The 17,454-nt window shown below is 45.4% G+C and overlaps 4 protein-coding genes across 4 annotated transcripts in view; all 4 read right to left on the bottom strand.

The window, feature by feature from the left end:
* Positions 1-425: 425 nt before the first annotated feature.
* On the bottom strand, positions 426-4,133 carry ENH_00002870 (hypothetical protein, conserved; the record flags this gene model as incomplete). The annotated part of the gene is made up of 5 exons (XM_013583981.1): positions 426-507; positions 737-792; positions 2,402-2,491; positions 3,583-3,701; positions 4,010-4,133. The coding sequence occupies 5 exons, from the start codon at positions 4,131-4,133 to the stop codon at positions 426-428; spliced, it is 471 nt and encodes a 156-aa protein (XP_013439435.1).
* Positions 4,134-5,516: 1,383 nt separating this feature from the next.
* On the bottom strand, positions 5,517-7,849 carry ENH_00002860 (hypothetical protein, conserved; the record flags this gene model as incomplete). The annotated part of the gene is made up of 6 exons (XM_013583980.1): positions 5,517-5,614; positions 5,864-5,915; positions 6,435-6,564; positions 6,879-6,995; positions 7,259-7,491; positions 7,745-7,849. The coding sequence occupies 6 exons, from the start codon at positions 7,847-7,849 to the stop codon at positions 5,517-5,519; spliced, it is 735 nt and encodes a 244-aa protein (XP_013439434.1).
* Positions 7,850-9,675: 1,826 nt separating this feature from the next.
* On the bottom strand, positions 9,676-13,242 carry ENH_00002850 (hypothetical protein, conserved; the record flags this gene model as incomplete). The annotated part of the gene is made up of 8 exons (XM_013583979.1): positions 9,676-9,759; positions 10,015-10,084; positions 10,338-10,527; positions 10,760-10,866; positions 11,101-11,164; positions 11,355-11,827; positions 12,044-12,360; positions 12,640-13,242. The coding sequence occupies 8 exons, from the start codon at positions 13,240-13,242 to the stop codon at positions 9,676-9,678; spliced, it is 1,908 nt and encodes a 635-aa protein (XP_013439433.1).
* Positions 13,243-14,429: 1,187 nt separating this feature from the next.
* The window catches only part of ENH_00002840 (hypothetical protein, conserved), a gene marked incomplete at both ends in the record, with an annotated part of 6,818 nt that continues 3,793 nt past the window's right edge, over positions 14,430-17,454 (bottom strand). Inside the window, 4 exons of the mRNA XM_013583978.1 lie at positions 14,430-14,890; positions 15,441-15,885; positions 16,261-16,544; positions 17,046-17,151. Of these exons, the coding sequence (XP_013439432.1) occupies positions 14,430-14,890; positions 15,441-15,885; positions 16,261-16,544; positions 17,046-17,151 (1,296 nt within the window). The remainder of the gene's footprint in view (positions 14,891-15,440; positions 15,886-16,260; positions 16,545-17,045; positions 17,152-17,454) is intronic.

Here is a 17,454-nt window from a genome sequence, read left to right as displayed (position 1 = left end):
AAAGTTGCACCGGCGGGAGCAGCTGCCGCTAATCTGCCGCTGCAGCAGCTGCTGCTGGTGCAGGAGCGTGGCTGCCGCCGCAGCAGCTGCTGCAGCAGCAGCTGCTGCTGCAGCAGCAGCTGCTGCAGCAGCAGCTGCTGCTGCTGCTGCTGCTGCGCGGGCTGCGGGCCCACCTTCCCGGCCTTGAGTCCTGGCTGCCGTGTGGAGGTCAATGAACTCCGCCCTTTGGGCTTTCAGCCACGCGAGAAGTCTTAAAGTGGCGGAAGACTCGACGATGGCGTAGACGGGGAGCGTTCTGCGGTGTCTGTACACCTCAGGCACGCGCGCGAAGTCGAAATGGTGGAATGAAGTGGAAAAGGAGAAATAAAAGGAAATAATTCGACAAATTAAATTAATTTAATCAATTTTAATCCATTAAATCCTTTTTAAACTCCAGTTTCCACCCACCGCCCCGGCTGAAGAGGTATAGTCGCCTGCGCGTAGCCCGCCACCACTTGCCGCCCCAGCCTGCGCACAACGGGGTGTACGTACACCTGAATTTCTGGGGTGTACGTACACCCCAGTTGCCGGGGTGTCTGTACACCCCAAGAGCTGGGGTGTCTGTACACGTGAGGGGGCGTTTGGAGTTGCAAAGAGTGGAAAGGCTTTGGACTTGAAGCTGCGGAGCAAAGCTGGGGTGTACGTACACCCCACTCTTTGCTGCGCGTGGGGTGTACGTACACCCCAGCTTTCCTACCAGTCGCGGCCGTAAAAGCAAAACGCCATTCGAGGCCACCCGTAGGGACTTGTGCCCTGCAGCCGCCCCACACAACCCCTTTGCTTCTTTTGCCTTTGTTGCCAGTCCTGCCATTAGTGTTACTGCCATTACTATTATTAATACTTTTAGTTTTATTATTAGTGCTAGTTTTAGTACTATTAGTTTTATTATTACTGCTAGTATTAGTTCTATTAGTTTTATTATTACTTAGATTTTGCCAGTGCTGCCATTAGTGTTATTGCCATTACTATTATTAATTCTATTAGTTTTATTATTAGTGCTAGTTTTAGTACTATAGTTTTATTATTAGTGCTAGTTTTAGTACTATTAGTTTTATTATTGCTGCTAGTTTTAGTACTATTAGTTTTATTATTGCTGCTATTATTAGTACTATTAGTTTTATTATTGCTGCTATTATTAGTACTTTTAGTTTTATTATTACTGCTAGTTTTAGTACTGTCAGTGTTATTATTAGATGTTGCCAGTCCTGCCATTAGTGTTATTGCCATTACTATTATTAATACTAATAGTTTTATTATTACTTATATGTTGCCAGTCCTGCCATTAGTATTACTGCCACTGCTAGTATTAGTTCTATTAGTATTATTATTACTGCTAGTTTTAGTTCTATTAGTATTATTATTATTAGATGTTGCTAGTTTTGCCATTAGTATTACTGCCACTGCTAGTAATAGTTTTATTATTAATTAAATGTTGCTAGTTTTGCCATTAGTATTACTGCCACTGCTAGTATTAGTTCTAATAGTTTTATTATTACTGCTAGTAATGGTGCCATTAGTTTTATTATTACTGCTTACTGTTTTAGTTCTATTACTTTTATTATTACTGCTAGTTTTAGTTCTATTAGTTTTATTATTATTAGATGTTGCTAGTTTTGCCATTAGTGTTACTGCCATTACTAGTAATGGTATTATTAGTATTATTATTACTGCTAGTTTTAGTTCTATTAGTTTTATTATTAGATGTTGCTAGTTTTGCCATTAGTGTTACTGCCACTGCTAGTATTAGTTCTATTAGTATTATTATTATTATTAGATGTTGCTAGTTTTGCCATTAGTATTACTGCCATTACTTGGTATTATTAGTATTATTATTACTTGGATTTGTTTGTATTAGTTTTACCATTGCTTGTATTGTCGTTTTTATTATTGTTTATTATCGTTTTTTATTTATTGTTATTTACCATTATTAGTTCTATTATTATTATTATTCATTATTATTATTATTATTATTATTATTATTTATTATTATTATTATTATTATTTATTATTATTATTATTATTATTATTATTATTATTTATTATTATTATTATTATTATTGTTATTATTATTATTATTATTATTAGCACTAGTATTGAAAGTCTGAATTGAATTTCTTTTAAAATTCATTTTAATTATTTTGCTGCTGAAGTTCAGAGGCGGTCTGTGGGGCGCCGCTTCGGGTGTATGTACACTGCAGTGGGTGGGCCCTGGGGCGAGCATTTGCTGCCGCTGCTGCTGCTGCTGCTGCATGCAGAGCTGCAGCAGCAGCAGCAGCTGCTGCTGCTGCTGCTGCATGCAGAGCTGCAGCAGCAGCTGCTGCTGCTGCTCTTGCTGCTGCTGCTTCATTTTGCTGCTGCTCACCTTAAAAGCAGCATGGAAGGGAAAGTTCAGCACCACTTTGCTGCTGCTGTAGCTGCTGCGGCTCTCTTGGGAAAGGCCGCTCCCGAGGCCCTGAGCCACGCACAAAACCCCTGGCTAGCTGCAGCTAGCTGAGTGGCTAGCTGCAGCTAGCTGGGTGGCTAGCTGTAGCTGCAGCTAGCTGAGTGGCTAGCTGCAGCTAGCTGAGTGGCGAGCTGCAGCTAGCTGAGTGGCTAGCTGCAGCTAGCTGAGTGGCTAGCTGCAGCTAGCTGAGTGGCTAGCTGCAGCTAGCTGGGTGGCTAGCTGCAGCTAGCTGAGTGGCTAGCTGCAGCTAGCTGAGTGGCTAGCTGCAGCTAGCTGAGTGGCTAGCTGTTACAAGCCTATCGCTAGCTGCTGCTGGCTGAGTGGCTAGCTGCTGCTAGCTGAATAGCTAGCTGCTGCTGGCTGAGTGGCTAGCTGCTGCTAGGTGAATAGCTAGCTGCTGCTAGGTGAATGGCTAGCAGCAGCTAGCTGAGTGGCTAGCTGCTGCTAGCTGAATAGCTAGCTGCTGCTAGGCGGAGGGCTAGCAGCAGCTAGCTGGGTGGCTAGCTGCTGCTAGCTGAATAGCTAGCTGCTGCTAGGTGGATGGCTAGCTGCTAGCTGCTCATTCTGCCTGCAGCGGTGCAGCAGCAGCTGCTGCTGCTGCTGCATGCTTTTGATATTTCTTCTGCAGCTATTTTTTCTGCCATTAACATTATTAAATTATTACTATTATTATTAATTTATAATTGTTTTAACAATTGTTGCCATTATCATTATTAAATCATTGCTATTATTATCAATTAATTAATTTATAGTTATTTCAACTATCATTATCAGCGCCATTTCCACTATTCCTGCTATTGCTGCTGTTGCTGCTGTTGCTGCTGCTGCTGCTGCTGCTGCTGCCCGTAGTAATGCTGCTGCTGCGGCGGTTCTTGCTGCCGTTCTTGAAGCCGCGTTTCCGAGCCCCAGTACAACAGGCAGCAGCAGCAGCAGCAGCAGCAGCAGCAGCAGCAGCAGCAGCAGCAGCAGCAGCAGCAGCAGCAGCAAGCAGCAGCAGCAGCAGCAGCAGCAGCAGCAGCAGCAGCAGCAGCAGCAGCAGCAGCAGCAGCAGCAGCAGCAGTTTGAATTAATTAATGCCACTTAATGCCACTTCTGCCCACCCAAGTTTGCTGCCAGTCGCTGCCCGCCACCATCGCGTAGCGGCAAACCACTCCGCCTCTGTTGCCCCACAGCTCCACGGCCTCCACGCAGCCGCTGGCCACCAGCAGCAAGTGGCTATCTGCCAGCAGCAGCAGCAGCAGCAGCAGCAGCAGCAGCAGCAGCAGCGGCAGCAGCAGCAGCAGCAGCGGCGGTGGCGGCAGCAGCGGGAACGGGGCAGGCGAAAGGGGCGTCAAACGGTACCCACAAGGAGCTGGGGATGCGCGAAGGCAGCAGCAGCAGCAGCAGCAATAGCAGCAAGAGCAGCAGCAGCAGCAGCAGCAGCAGCAGCAATAGCAGCAAGAGCAGCAGCAGCAGCAGCAGCAGCAGGGGAACTTGTGGCAAGGACGCGAAGAGCAGCAGCAAGGAGCTGCGGAGCCGTAGGCTTACCAGGGATCAGAGCACAAGGCTCGAGCAGCGCCTGGAGTTCATCCTCTTGCTGCTGCTGCTGCTGCTGCGGCAGCAGCTGCTGCTGCTGCTGCTGCTGGTCGCGCTGATCCTGCTGCTGCAGCATCTCAACCAAACCCTAGACGAGCTGCAGGTACTCTGCGCATCCCTTCCGGCTGCCTCTGCCAACTAATGAGAGAATCTGCTGCTGCAGAAAAGAGGCAGCAGATAAAACTAAGTTAAGTTTCGCGCTGCAGCAGCAAAGAGAGGAGGCAGCAGCAGCAGCAGCAGCAGCAACAGCAGGAGTGTGTGTGCTGCTCTTCAGAGTGCCATTTGAAAGAGATTTTGCCGTCTCATTTCAATAAGAGATTTGCACTCTCTTTTAAAAAGAAATAAAATGATTTCTTTCTCTTTTTTTGCCTTAAAATGTTCCAATGCAAATAACAAGACTCGCCGCCGCGGCGTTGCCACTGGGTACCCCCAGTGGCGCCAAAAGGCAAAGGAGCTTCTTTTTGGATCTTTTTCAAAATAAATTAAATTGTTTCGACAAATATAATAATAAAAAGACGAAGTTTTTGCAGAACAATTCAAGTTTCGAGAGTGTGGGCGCGGGAAGAACGCATGCGGCAGCGGCTCCCTCCCGGCTTGTGAGTGACCATCGGCCCCCGCGTTCAGTGCGCCCTTTTCACCCAAATGCCTCTCATATTGAACAAATTAAACACAAAAGACTTTTTAAATAAATATAATTGAAAAAACTGTTCAAGGAAAGCCAAACGGCGCAGCAGGCCTCTTCCACAACCCCCGCTGGAGGCGTCACCCCTGGGCGGTGACCCTCGGGCGCGGCAGCGGCCACGGCCTCAAATTCAATTAATTTAATTTGTTTCTCGGTTAAAATAAATGCAAAAAAATATTAAAATAAATTAAAAACGAAATAAGAAAGATCTGCGCTAAGAAAGACGGATTTAAACTGAATTAAATTGAACGAGTGGCCCCCCTCCAGCTAGCTTTAACGGGCTAGGGAGAAGCCCATGAAGAAGAAAAAGCCCTCTCAAATTATCTTTACTTTCTTTTTTATTATAAATAAAATTATTTTAAAGTCTAATTTCCCACAAAGCACCTCCAAAAGGGTTTATTTCCTTGATGAATGCGGCTCACTCGTCACTTTGAAACAGTTGGAGTTTCAGCTTATTGAAATTACTTCAGTGTGTTTGCGGCTTTTCTTTCGCTTTATTTTGCTTCTATTGTGACTATTCGATAATTAATTTGTTTATTGCTTCCTGTTTTGTCCATTATCTTCGAGTTTGCTTCGCAGTTTCAGAAGTGTGCAAGTTTCCGAGTTGTTGAATTTGTTGCAATTCAACAAGTGCGCGCGGCGATCCTAGTGGAATCCGCGGGGAAAGCTGCGGAAAGCGAGTTTAAAAAAGAAGAAAAGAAGATTTTAAAGTACTTGGGACTTTTTTTTCTTCTTTTTTCCTCAAAAAATGCAAAAACCAACTCCGGACTCCGCCGCTCACAGCTTCCCCCCCTGAGTCGCCTGCCGAAGAGCATCTTTGACATCAGCTTTTATCCGCTGAGCCCTCGAGACATTCAAAAACATCAACTGGCCTCCTGAGCGCAGCAAATGGGACAAGCAGCAGCACTTCTTTTGCTGCAGCAACCTGCTGCTGCTGCTACTGCTGCTGCTGCTGCTGCTGCTGCTGCCGCTGCTGCTGCTGATGCTGTTGCTGCCGCTGCTGATGCTGCTGCTGCTGCTGCTGACGCTGCTGTTGCTGCTGCTGCTGCTCCGAAACAGCAGCAGCAGCAGCAGCAGCAGCAAAGCCTCGCTTTTTGAAAGAAAGAGCTGCGCAGTCGGCCCACCTGGCAGCAAATAGTGCAGAGTCACCAGCAGCGCGTCCGGCCTTTTCAGGAACTGCAGCAAATTTGAAAAGATGAGCCCCGCAACCCGAGCTCTAGCCCCCAGCAGCAGCAGCAGCAGCAGCAGCAGCAGCAGCAGCGAAACCATCTATAGCAAACAAAGTGAAGCAGCAGGCAGCAGCAGCCGCTGCAGACACCAGAGAGAAAGATCTTTATGCTTTTGAATTAAAAGAATTAAAAAAGAATTAAAAGAATTAAAAAAGTAAAAACCACACTTTCAGCTGATAAATAAGAGCGAACAGCGGTGCTGGCAAGCGAAATCAAGCCCTGCTGCTGCTGCCGCTGCTGCTGCTGCTGCTGCTGCTGCTGCTGCGGGGGGTATGTGAGCGTCGCTGGAACGCAGCAAGCAGCAACCGGTGCAGCAAAGCAGCAACTGGAGCAGCAAAGCAGCAACTGCAGCAGCAAAGCAGCAACTGGAGCAGCAAAGCAGCAACTGGAGCAGCAAAGCAGCAACTGGAGCAGCAAAGCAGCAACTGGAGCAGCAAATGGCACTTTTGGATGAAATAAAACTCACAAGATCCGACAAAGGAGCTGAGTCCGTCTTAACTCCGAAGATGTCCGCAAGAATGTGAATAAAGAGCGTCAGTGCGTTGGAAGCCAGCAAGCAGTTTTCGGCTAAGTCCAAAACCACGGCGTACAGCAGCCTGCAGCAGCCGACGGAAAACGCGGCAAAAGGGGCTATAATGATTAATAATAGTTAATAATAATTAATAATAATGAATAATAATAATAATATTTCAATAATAAACGCGAAACAGTTCAAAAGAGCCGCAAAAATGGCAATTTTTTGCTGCTTTCCGCTTTTCTGAACTGCTACTGAGCGGCGTCTTGTTGGCAAACGGCAAATGAAGGCAGAAGGAGGGAATGGCAATTTAGTTTTCATTTAATGAATTAAAACGATTTAAAATTTGCAAAAAGAAATAAATAAAAGTCTTTTTTAACTGAGTGGCCAACGAACTCGTCCACGCGCTTCCACAGCACGAACTTGGGAGTGCTGAACAGCGAGGAAATCGGCAGCAGCAAAACACCCTCTAGCATTCCGTTTTCGGGGCAAACGCCGCTTTCTGCCCATTGCCTGCATTTAAAAAGAATAAAATATTTAAAATTAATTTAATTAGTCGAAAAAAGCCCCAAAAATCCGGAAAAAACAGCAACTGCAGCAAGAATTCAGAAAACGTGAACTGCCAGCTGCGCCAGGCAGCAGAAGAGAAGGCAAAAGAGAGAAAAGAAGAACAAACAAACAAGAAAGGGCAAAGATGAAGTGGAAGGAAATGAAATAGAATAAAAAGACAGAATAAAGAGAAAGTTCCCAGAAAGCCGGCCAGGAAAGGTGTTCACCGTTTGCCGGGCTTGGAATCTGCACTTCTCTTGCAGGCGCCCGCTGGCGCATGCAGCTCTTCCTGTGCAGAAACTGAACTGCTGATTAAAGCGGCCAATAAAGAAGTTCCCGAAGCTGCAGAGTTTGCTGCTGCAGTCTTTTGCTGGCTGAGTTTCTCTTCGCCCGCCTGCTGCGCGCCGCGCAGGCACTGCAGCTGGAAGGAGTGGTCGTCCGCGACGCGGCGGATGATCGCCTGGGAAAACGCCGCAAACGGGGACTAAAAGGACCCAAATGCAGAATTAAAACATTTAATTTCATTAATTTCGAAGCAAATAAGTCCGAACTGCGCAGATCGCGCCCCCGGACTCAGCAGCAGCAACATGAACTGCAGCAGCCGCAGCAGCTTTCTTCCGGCGCTGCTGCCGCGATCTCGCGCTCAAAACGCCTCCTTTGATTCAAATTGTTTCTTTTTATTCAACTTTTGAATTCTTGCAAACGAAACTCACTTGTTGACGCACAATTCGCAGCGAGTCATTTCCCTCGGGGGTGTAGAAGATGGAAAAAACCGGCTGGGTTTGTCCCACGGCCGCCACGACCACTCCAAACACCATCAATCAAACCCTCGAAACTTCGCTTTTTCGAATTTAAAAGACTCCACTCGAAAACTAAAAGGGAAATTCCGCAAAGAACTACAGAGGCTCATCAGCAAGTGAAGAAACTCGAAAAATAAAAGGCGGAAGGTTCCAGGATCCCACTCTGCGGCGGAGCGCGACTGCAGCGCGCCTCATGAGGCTGTTTTTGATATTTTTTTAAAGTTAAATGGAACAAAAAGTTCCTTTTTTTCAATTTAAAACTTTTGAATACTTTTTTCGCTTCTTGAGAGGCAACGCAAATGAACTGCCGACACCGGGGCTGTGGGAAATGGGCATGCAAGAAAGTTGAACGGCGGCGGCGCATTTTGGGTCTCATTGCAGCTGCAGAAGGCCCAATTTTCCGCTTTTTCTCTCTAAATTATTTCAATTTTCAAATTAATGAGCTGTTAGAATTCATTCAATTTATTTTTATTCAGAAAACAGCACAAAATGCCTTCTAATCCGCAGCAGCAGCAGCAGCAGCAGCAGCTGCAGCCGACTGGCAGACCAGCAGCTGTCTGGGTGACCAGGCAGCTGCTGCTTCTGCTGCTGCCATTCACTGCAGCGGCTTCTTCTTCTCTTTCATTTATTTAATTCAAAATAATTAAAACTAAAATACATTTCGTTTCAATTCCATCAAACTTTGCCATTTCTTGTGCCCCGCAGCGGGGCCAAGCACCACAGCAGCAGCAGCAGCAGCAGCAGCAGCAGCAGCAGCAGATCCAAGCAAGAAGCCTTGTTGCACTTTAAAGAGAAAAGAAGAAGAAAGCATCTGTTTTTCCAAACTAATTAAACAATATAATCAAATTAAAATTGAATTTAAATTAAATTAAAATTCAAATAGAACTAAACTAAAAGGAGAAAAAGGCCTTTTTGTCTCATTTGAATTACCGAACAGCAAAATCCAAAAAGGCAACAACCAGCAGCAGACGCTGCAGCAGCAGACGCTGCAGCAGCAGACGCTGCAGCAGCAGACGCTGCAGCAGCAGACGCTGCAGCAGCAGACGCTGCAGCAGCAGCTCCCGCTGTCTTGTTGCTGCAGCTGCAATCCGAGATAATGAGAAGCAGGAATAAATCGAAAAAAGAAAATAAATATTTTATTTTCGAATTTAAAACAATTTATTTTATTATTTTTATTTGAAAATAAAAATAATAAACAAATTGTACTTAGTCCTTGTAATAAGAGCTCTGCAGTCTAGTAGCAATTTGGAACTCCTAGCTTTGCTTAATAGCCTTATATATATATATATATATATGTACATATATGTATATATATATATATATATACATATATTATATATATTACTATATATGTATATATAATATATATATTATATATAACTATATATACAAATATATATTATAATAAATATACATTATATATTACTATATATATAATATGTATAAAATAAACCTATGTTATATATTCCTATATATATATGTATGTATTAAATATATATTACATATTACTATAATATATAATATATATATTTGTAGTAAATATATATTACATATTACTATATATATAATATATATAATAAATATATATTACTATATGCATGGTACATATAAATGGCATAAATGGATTAAAAGGAAATAGTAATAAATGGCATAAATGGACTAACAAAAAATAGTAATAAATGGCATAAATGGACTAAAAGAAAGTATTTAATAAATGGAGTAAATTGAATAAAAGAAATAGTAATAAATGGCATAAATGGACTAAAAGAAAGTATTTAATGAATGGAGTAAATTAAATAAAAGAAAGTTAAAAGAAATAATGAAGCAGCAAATAAAGAATAAGACTAAGCCAGCTGCGTCTGCTGCAGACGGCCCAGCTGCTGCAGCGCGGGCGTCAGCCGCTGCTGCAGGTACAGCAGCTGCTCCTCCTGCGCGCAAAGCGAAAAGTTTATTTTAAAAATAAAAATAAAAATAAATAAAATAAAAATAAAATAAAAAGAAAAATAAAAATGAATAGACAAAAAGACGCAAAGATTGGCAGCGGGCAGCCAGCCAGCCAAAAGGCGGGGCAGGAAAAAGGCAGCAAACTGAAATTCCGGTCGAATTTAATGATTTAAAAAGCATTTTAATTCTTTTTGGATTTAATTTTGCTTTTAAATGCAAATAAAATGTTTTAAACTCACCTCGGAGCGGCAGCGCCGCCACTGCCAGTACTCGACGGTGACGGGCAGAAAGCCTTGCAAGTTGAGGTGTCTGTACACCTCAGCAACAGCACAAGTTCAGCTTTTGCAACTTTTTCATTTTCGACTTTTATTCGGTTTTTTGGCTCCTTTTTCGCTGCTTTTTTCTGTTTCCGCGTTTAATTTTGCATTTTCGTTCAACAGAATGCAGAATTAAGTTCAATTAAGTTCAATTAAGTTCGGTTTCCGCCAGAGTTCGCCTCGGAATTCAAGTTTCCGCGCAGTCCGCCCCGCAAAGAACTGCTTGCCTGTGCTTGAGCCTGCACGGAGCGTGTCTGTAAATCATTTCCACTTCGACAATTATTTTCGTTTCTTCATCAAAGAAGTCCACTCGGTAGCCGCCGCAGCTGCTGCTGCGCTGCAGCTGCAGCCGGTAGGGGCCCCGCAGCAGCTCCAGGCACAGCGCCACTTCTGCATGCAGACCACTGGTCTCCTGCCGGTCCTGCAGCTGCCGCGCTGCAGCAGCAGCAGCAGCAGCAGCAGCGGCAGCAGCAGCAGCAGCAGCAGCAGTACTTGCTTGGGAACTTCGAAATGAACAACAAAAGGGATTTCGCAGCAAAACGAACTGCTGCAGGCGTCTAAAAGGTTCAATTTATCGCAGCAAATGAATAAAAAGAATTAAATTGCTTTTTAAACTTTTAATTTAAATTAAATTAAATTAAATAAAATAAAAACACAACAACCCCACCTGCCTCTTCGCAGGCCGTCCGCCACGCCAAAGGCATTTGGCTGCTGCAGCTGCGCAGTTCGAGTTCTGCTGTCTTTTGAATTTCTTGAATTTTCATTAGCAAATTTCTGTTTCAAAACAAAATTAATTAATTAATTAATTAATTAATTAATAATTAATTAATTAATTAATTAATTAATAATTAATTAATTAATTAATTAATTAATTAATTAAATTCATTTCCATTTATTCCCAACTTCCTGCTCCCTGCAAAGCCCGCTGCGCCCCAGAAAGGCCCTGGGACTGAAGCCCTAGGGTTTAGGGTTTAGGGTTTAGGGTTTAGGGTTTGCTGCTGGGCGCACCTGTCTCTGGAGACCGGCTTCGAGTATATTTCATTCAGCAGCCGCTGCAGCAAACTCGCCTTATCTGTCGCAGCAGCAGCAAAGAAGAAAAGGGTTTAGGGTTTAGGGTTTAGGGTTTGAGGATTCACTGGGAAGCAAATCAGCTCTCGCTTGTCTCCTCTTGTCGTTTTGCTGCTGCTGCTGCTGCAGCAGCAGCAGCAGCAGCAGCTGCTGCTGCAGCAGCAGCAGCGGCAGCAGCAGCTGCTGCTGCTTACCTTGAAGCTGGAAGTAGCAAATTGCGTAGGCGGCCTCCACCAAGGCGGCGATGCCCAGCGTGGGGTGTCGTGCTGCAGCAGCAGGAGCTGCAGCAGCAGCAGCAGCAGCAGCAGCAGCACCTGCTGCTGCTGCTGGGAGCGCCTGCTCCACGTGCTGCAGCAGCTCCAGCAGCAAATCCAAAATGCCGCTGTGAGGGGGCCCCAAGTCGCAGAGGGCGAGGCCCCCCAGCAGCATGGCGCTTCTGTGGGGATTCCACCCTTGCTGCTGCTGCTGCTGCTGCTGCTGCTGCTGCTGCTGCTGCGTGCTGCAGTCGATTCGGAAGTGCTGCAGCAAAGTGTCGCAGTTCGCGGGGGTGAGGAAGCGCAGCCGCGCCAAAGACCGCAGCAGCAGCAGCAGCTGCTGCTGGTTGAACTTGTGCAGATTTTCAAAGGCCAGCGAACTCAGCTGCCGCAGCAAAAAGCCCCGAGCCAGCCTGCGCAAACCCCAAACCCTAAACCCTAAACCCTAAACCCTAAACCCTAAACCCTCGACTGCAGGGCGAAGACGTGCGCAGCAGGCGAAAGCAGCTTTCAGCGCTGCCAGCCACCGCGCAAACCCCAAACCCTAAACCCCAGCCCCAAACCCTAAACCCTAAACCCCAAACCCCAAACCCTAAACCCTAAACCCTAAACCCTAAACCCTCGCGGACCCCATGGCGGCGAGGGCGTCGACAGCAGCAGTGACGTCTGCTGCAGTGAAGGAGTTGATTTCTTCGCTCATTCGCTGCAGCAGCAAATCGCAAGTGCTGCGGCTGTAGGCCCCCCAGCGGCGCATTGCATGCAGCAGCAGACACAAGTCCTGCGGCAGCAGCTGCTGCTGCTGCTGCTGCACTTGGCCCCACACGAACTGCAGCAGCTCCGAGTCCCGCACTTGCAGCAGCGCGAGAGCAGCAGCAGCAGCAGCTAAGGCCCGCGGAGACAAACTGTCCCCGCGAGCCACCACCTCCCGGCCCAGCTGCGACGCCAGCTGCAGCAGCAGCAGCAGCAGCAGCAGCAGCAGCAGCAGCAGCAGCAGCAGCAGCAGGTCGGAAGAATTGGAGCGCAGCAAAGTGGATTTAAACGGCAGCAAACGGATTTAAATGAATTTAAAACGAATTAAAGTGAAATAAAGTCCATTTAAATCCATTTAAATGAATTTAAATGATTTAAAATGATTTAAAATGATTTAAAATGATTTAAAATGATTTAAAATGAATTAAATGAATTAAAATGAATTAAATGAATTAAATGAATTAAATGAACTAACCTGCTGCGTGGCCAAATTAGAAATTCGGAGAAGAGCCAAAGAGCTGGCGATCTTCGACAGCAGCCGGCCATCTGCTTCTGGCAGCAAAAGTCCGATTTGCTGCAGCAGCTGCTGCAGCTGCTGCTGCTGCTGCGGGTCTTGCTGCAGCGCAGCAGCAGCAGCAGCGCCGCGGCTCGCCCGCGCTAGCTGCTGCAGCACCTGCTGCAGCGTCGCCAGGTCGTGTGCTGCGCTGCTGCAGGCGAACTGCAGCAGCTCTGCGGGCTGCTGCAGCAGCGCAGCAGCAGCAGCGCGGTCCCCAGGAGCAGCAGGAACATTGTGCAGCAAACGCGCCGCCCCCCTGCTGCTGCTGCTGCTGCTGCTGCTGCTGCTGCTGCTGCTGAGGGCCACGCGCGCTCCCGCTACGGCCAGGCTGCCTTCGCCCGAAGAGAGCGTGAGCGGTGTCTTCGCAGTTGCTGCTGCTGCTGCTGTTGCTGCTGCTGCTGTCCTTGCTGCTGCTGCTGCTGCTGCTGCTGCTTCCAGGGGCCTCCGGGGGCGCAGCTGCAGCAAGGGGGGCCCCCGGGGGCCCCAGCTGCGGCCCAGCGCCGCCTCAATGAGGGGCAGCATAGAGCGGGGAAATAAAAAAGAAGCTGCAGCAAATTAGTTTAGGAAAAATGAAATTTGAGCCCCAAACCCTAAACCCTAAACCCTAAACCCTAAACCCTAAACCCTAGACACTAAACCCTAGACCCTGAGGGCCCCCTGGGCTCTCGGGAGCCGCGGGCGAGCCGCAAGTGACAAGAAGAGGAGCAAAAAGTATTTTTATTTTGGATTTTAATTTGAAGTTTTTGAAACTGAAAAGCGAACTGGAAGACTGCGGGGAGGCGGGGCTGTACGTACACCGCAGGGCGCTGCGGTGTATGTACAGCCCGATCTGATTGTGGAAAACGGAAAAGAGGAAAAGTCGAATAAAAGGAAAATTGAAAACAAAAGAAAGTTTAAATGTTTTAAAACTCCAATTGAATACTTTGGGGCCTTTCGAGATCTCTTCAAAGCAGCTTTCCAACAGATCTTCTGCTGCAGCTCTTCGCAGTTGCCGACTGCGGACTTCGCCGCAGACTCGTCGCTAAAAAAATATTAAATGCCATTTAATTGAAATAATTTCCAAAATTAATTCAAATTTCAAATTTTAAAAAACAAAAAAAGACAACTTCCCCCGCGATCTTCCGCTTGCGCGCTCCGAGTCTCGAGTAGTTCCCCAGCCACCAACGGAGGCGATCTGAGGGGAAACTGCAGTTAAATTGAAATTAAAAAGAAAAAAAGCAAAAAGAAAGATTTAAATAAACTAAAAATAAACCAAGACATTTAAATCGGCTTGCAATGGCGCCTCCCGGTGGCCGAGTCGCCGCGGCTTCGCCGAAAAGATGAAGAAAAAAAAGGAAACAAAATTGTTTTAGTGAAGTCCATAATGCCGAACTTTGCAAAATTCAGAATTTTGGCTAAGTTTGAGGGCACAGCCGACGCCTCTGGCCCAAAAACGAAGAAAAATGAAATTGAATTTGCAAAACGGAATTCCCTAGTTGAACGCCGCTGCGCTGCGGTGTACGTACACCGCAGCGGCGTTCGCAGCAAATTGAAATTCAAATCGAAAAGAGCCTCCCCGCATTCCGCCCGCGAGTCCTTTTTAGCAATATTTGCAATTAATTAATTGATTTGCAATTGTGATCGCCCTCAAAGACGTTCCGAGTTTCGCTGTAGCTTGCGGTGTACGTACAGCTTGGGGTGTACGTGCCAAGTTGCGGTGTACGTACACCTCAGTTCAGCGCGAGCTTTTCCGCGTCGGCGAGGAGGGCGTTGAGCTGGTGATTTATTTCATTTTTCGTTTCTTTTTGGTCTTTTGTGTCTTCTTTTTCTTTTAATAATTCATTTCTCAACTTTAAACTTCGAATTCTTCTTCTGCGCTCGTCTTCCAGCTCTTGCGCCTTCGCCCAGTGTTGCTGGCAAATCAAAACGTCAAATTCGTCTTCGCCGAAATTCGAAGACGAAACCAAACTTGAATTTTCCTTTTCAACTTTTTCAACTTTTTCAAGTTTAACTTTTTCAACTTTTTCAACTTTTTCTTTTTCAACATTTTCCTTTTCAACTTTTTCTTTTTCAACTTTTTCTTTTTCAACTTTTTCTTTTTCAAGTTTTTCAACTTTTTCTTTTTTTATGAAACTTCCCCAAGACGCAGCCACGGCCCCCGCGACCAGCAGCCACCGCTCGAAGTCATTTGCTGCATTTAAACCACAAAAAGAAAACAAATTAATAAAACAATTTAATTCAGTTTAATTAATTTGATTTAATTAATTTAATTTAATTTAATTAATTTAATTTAATTTAAAAATTGAATTCAATTAAAATTGAAAAAGCTCTCTACATCGCCGCCGCTGCTGCGGGACGCCGCAGCAGCCAAATAATCCGCAAAATGCAAATTACAAAAATTAAATTTTTTTTTAAAATTAGATATTTAAAAAATGAAAAAAAGAAAATAAAAGTGCAGCAGAAGAAGCAGCAATGAAGCAGCAAAATGAGACTGAGACACAAATCCGAAGCAGCAGCAGCAGCAGCAGCAGCAGCAGCAGCAGCAGCAGCAAAACTGAACTTTGAAGTTGCTTCAAAAAGCCAAATAGACAAACTGCTCCATAACCAGCGGCAAAAGCAGTGAACAGCCCAGCAATTAATTAATTAAATAAAATAAATAATTAATTTAATTAAATAATTAATTTAATTATTTAAATTAAATAATTAATTAATTATTAATTTAATTAATTAATTAAACGCACAAGAAACGTCTTCGAACAATTGGCGTTTTTTCACGAAGTCCGAAACTGCTGTTTCGCTCAAACCAACTTCGAGGCGAAGAGCTCCGCGGCCTCCTCTTGCTGCAGCAACAAACTCTCTTGCTGCTGCTGCTGCTGCTGCTGCATCTGCGTCTCCGTTGCAGCTCACTTTGCTGCTGCTGCTGCTGCTGCTGCTGTTGCTGCTGCTGCTGCTGTTGCTGCTGTTGCTGCTGCTGCTGCTGTCGTTGCTGCTGCTTTTGCTGCTGCTGTTGCTGCTGCTGCTGCTGCTGCTGCTGCTGCTGCTGCTGCGTCTGGGCAAAAGGGGCACTTGAATAAGTTGGTTGAAGTGGGAAAAGGAATACTTGTGCGTCAGCAGCAGCACAGCGCAGTCGCAGCAAATTGAATGAACTGCAGCAACAAAGTCATAAGGCACAGCCCCCTCAGCAATCTGTGGGGCCGACGCACACGCAGCAAACAAATAAAATAAAATTAATTAAAATAAAATAAAATAAAATAAAATAAATTAAAATTATTTAAAATTAATTAAAGCAAAATAAAATGCTGCAGCAATTCTTGTAATTGAACAGCCGTGGGACTGCCACGCGGCCGCGCTAGCTGCTGCTGCTGCTGCAGCAGCAAAATTCGCCACGAAGTGAAATGAATTAAATTAAAAACAAATTTAAAACAAATTTAAATAAAATATTAAAAACTGAGAAAATCCTATTTATTCAAAGGCCAAGGTTTGCATGCAAACAGAAGCAGCAGCAGCAGCAGCAGCAGCAGCAGCAGCAGCAGCAGCAGCAGAGCCACAAACAACACCCACCAGCGTCTGCAGCGCACTAATGTTCTTTCCGATTTGCCGCCGCTGCTGCTGCTGCTGCTGTTGCTTCTGCTGCTCCTGCTGCTGCTGCTGCTTCTTCTGCGCAGCGGCGGCTTCAGCATCCGCCGCTGGGGCAGCAGCAGCAGCACCACCAGCTGCTGCTGCTGCTGCTGCTGCTGCTGCTGCTGCCTTTTTCTCCAAAAAGATATCTATTTCCTTTCTCTCCAAAGACTTCGGCTCATCCACCAGCAGCACAGCGCCGTGCGGCAGCTGCAGCGCTGCTGCAGCTGAAAGCCACAGACATGAACAACACATAAATAAATAATAAATAATAAATAAATAAATAAATAAATAAATAAATAAATAAATAAATAATGAAAAAGAGACAATTAAACCAAAAAAATCCATATGAGAAAAAGCGCAATTTGGCAACTTGAAGGCGGCTGGGCTGTACATACAGCTCAGACGCGAGCGCGAGTGTCAGAGTTCATTTCGAAGATAAATAAAACAAAAAAGAATTAAAAAATAAAAAAATGAAAATAAATAAAAATAAAAAGAAAAATAAAATCAAAATAAGATAATTTAGAAGACAAAAAGACAAAGAGAAGACAGAAACGCGGCAAGAGGAAAGCCAAGGCTCAAGCTGCTGCGCTTGCGCGAAAAAGGGAGAAAAGACCCGAAAAAGGACAAAAAAGACTCCGTTTTTAATTCTTTTGCAATATTATTCAAATAATTAATTATTTTAATTCTTTTTAGAAGAAAAAAGCAAAAAAAATGGTGAAAAATACACAAAATGTCGTCTGCTGCTTCGCCGTCCGACAGCAGCAGCTCAGGGCCAAAGCGCTGCTGCAGCAGCACCTCCGGGTGTACAGACACCGCAGAAGCACAGGGCACCTGAACAGAAGCAGCAGCTGCTGCACTTGCTTTTGTGCAGAAAGCCAGAAGCGAAAGGAAGACAAGAGCAGCAGCAGCAGCAGCAGCAGCAGCAGCAGCAGCAGCAGCAGCAGCAGCAGCAGCAATAGCAGCAGCAGCACTAAAAGCAACGAGAGCAGCAGCTGCAACGGCCGAGCAGCATGCAGCAATGTAGAAGAACAGAACTCATCAGCAAATAAACAGGGCCTGACTCTCAAGCTGCTGCTCCTGCTGCTGCTACTGCTGCTGCTAGATTCTGCTGCTGCTGCTGCTGCTGCTGCTGCT

Source organism: Eimeria necatrix, genomic scaffold (genome assembly GCF_000499385.1).
Source record: "Eimeria necatrix Houghton genomic scaffold, Enh_scaff108, whole genome shotgun sequence".
NCBI classification, from domain to species: domain Eukaryota; phylum Apicomplexa; class Conoidasida; order Eucoccidiorida; family Eimeriidae; genus Eimeria; species Eimeria necatrix.
This window is presented reverse-complemented; position numbering and strand designations above follow the sequence as displayed.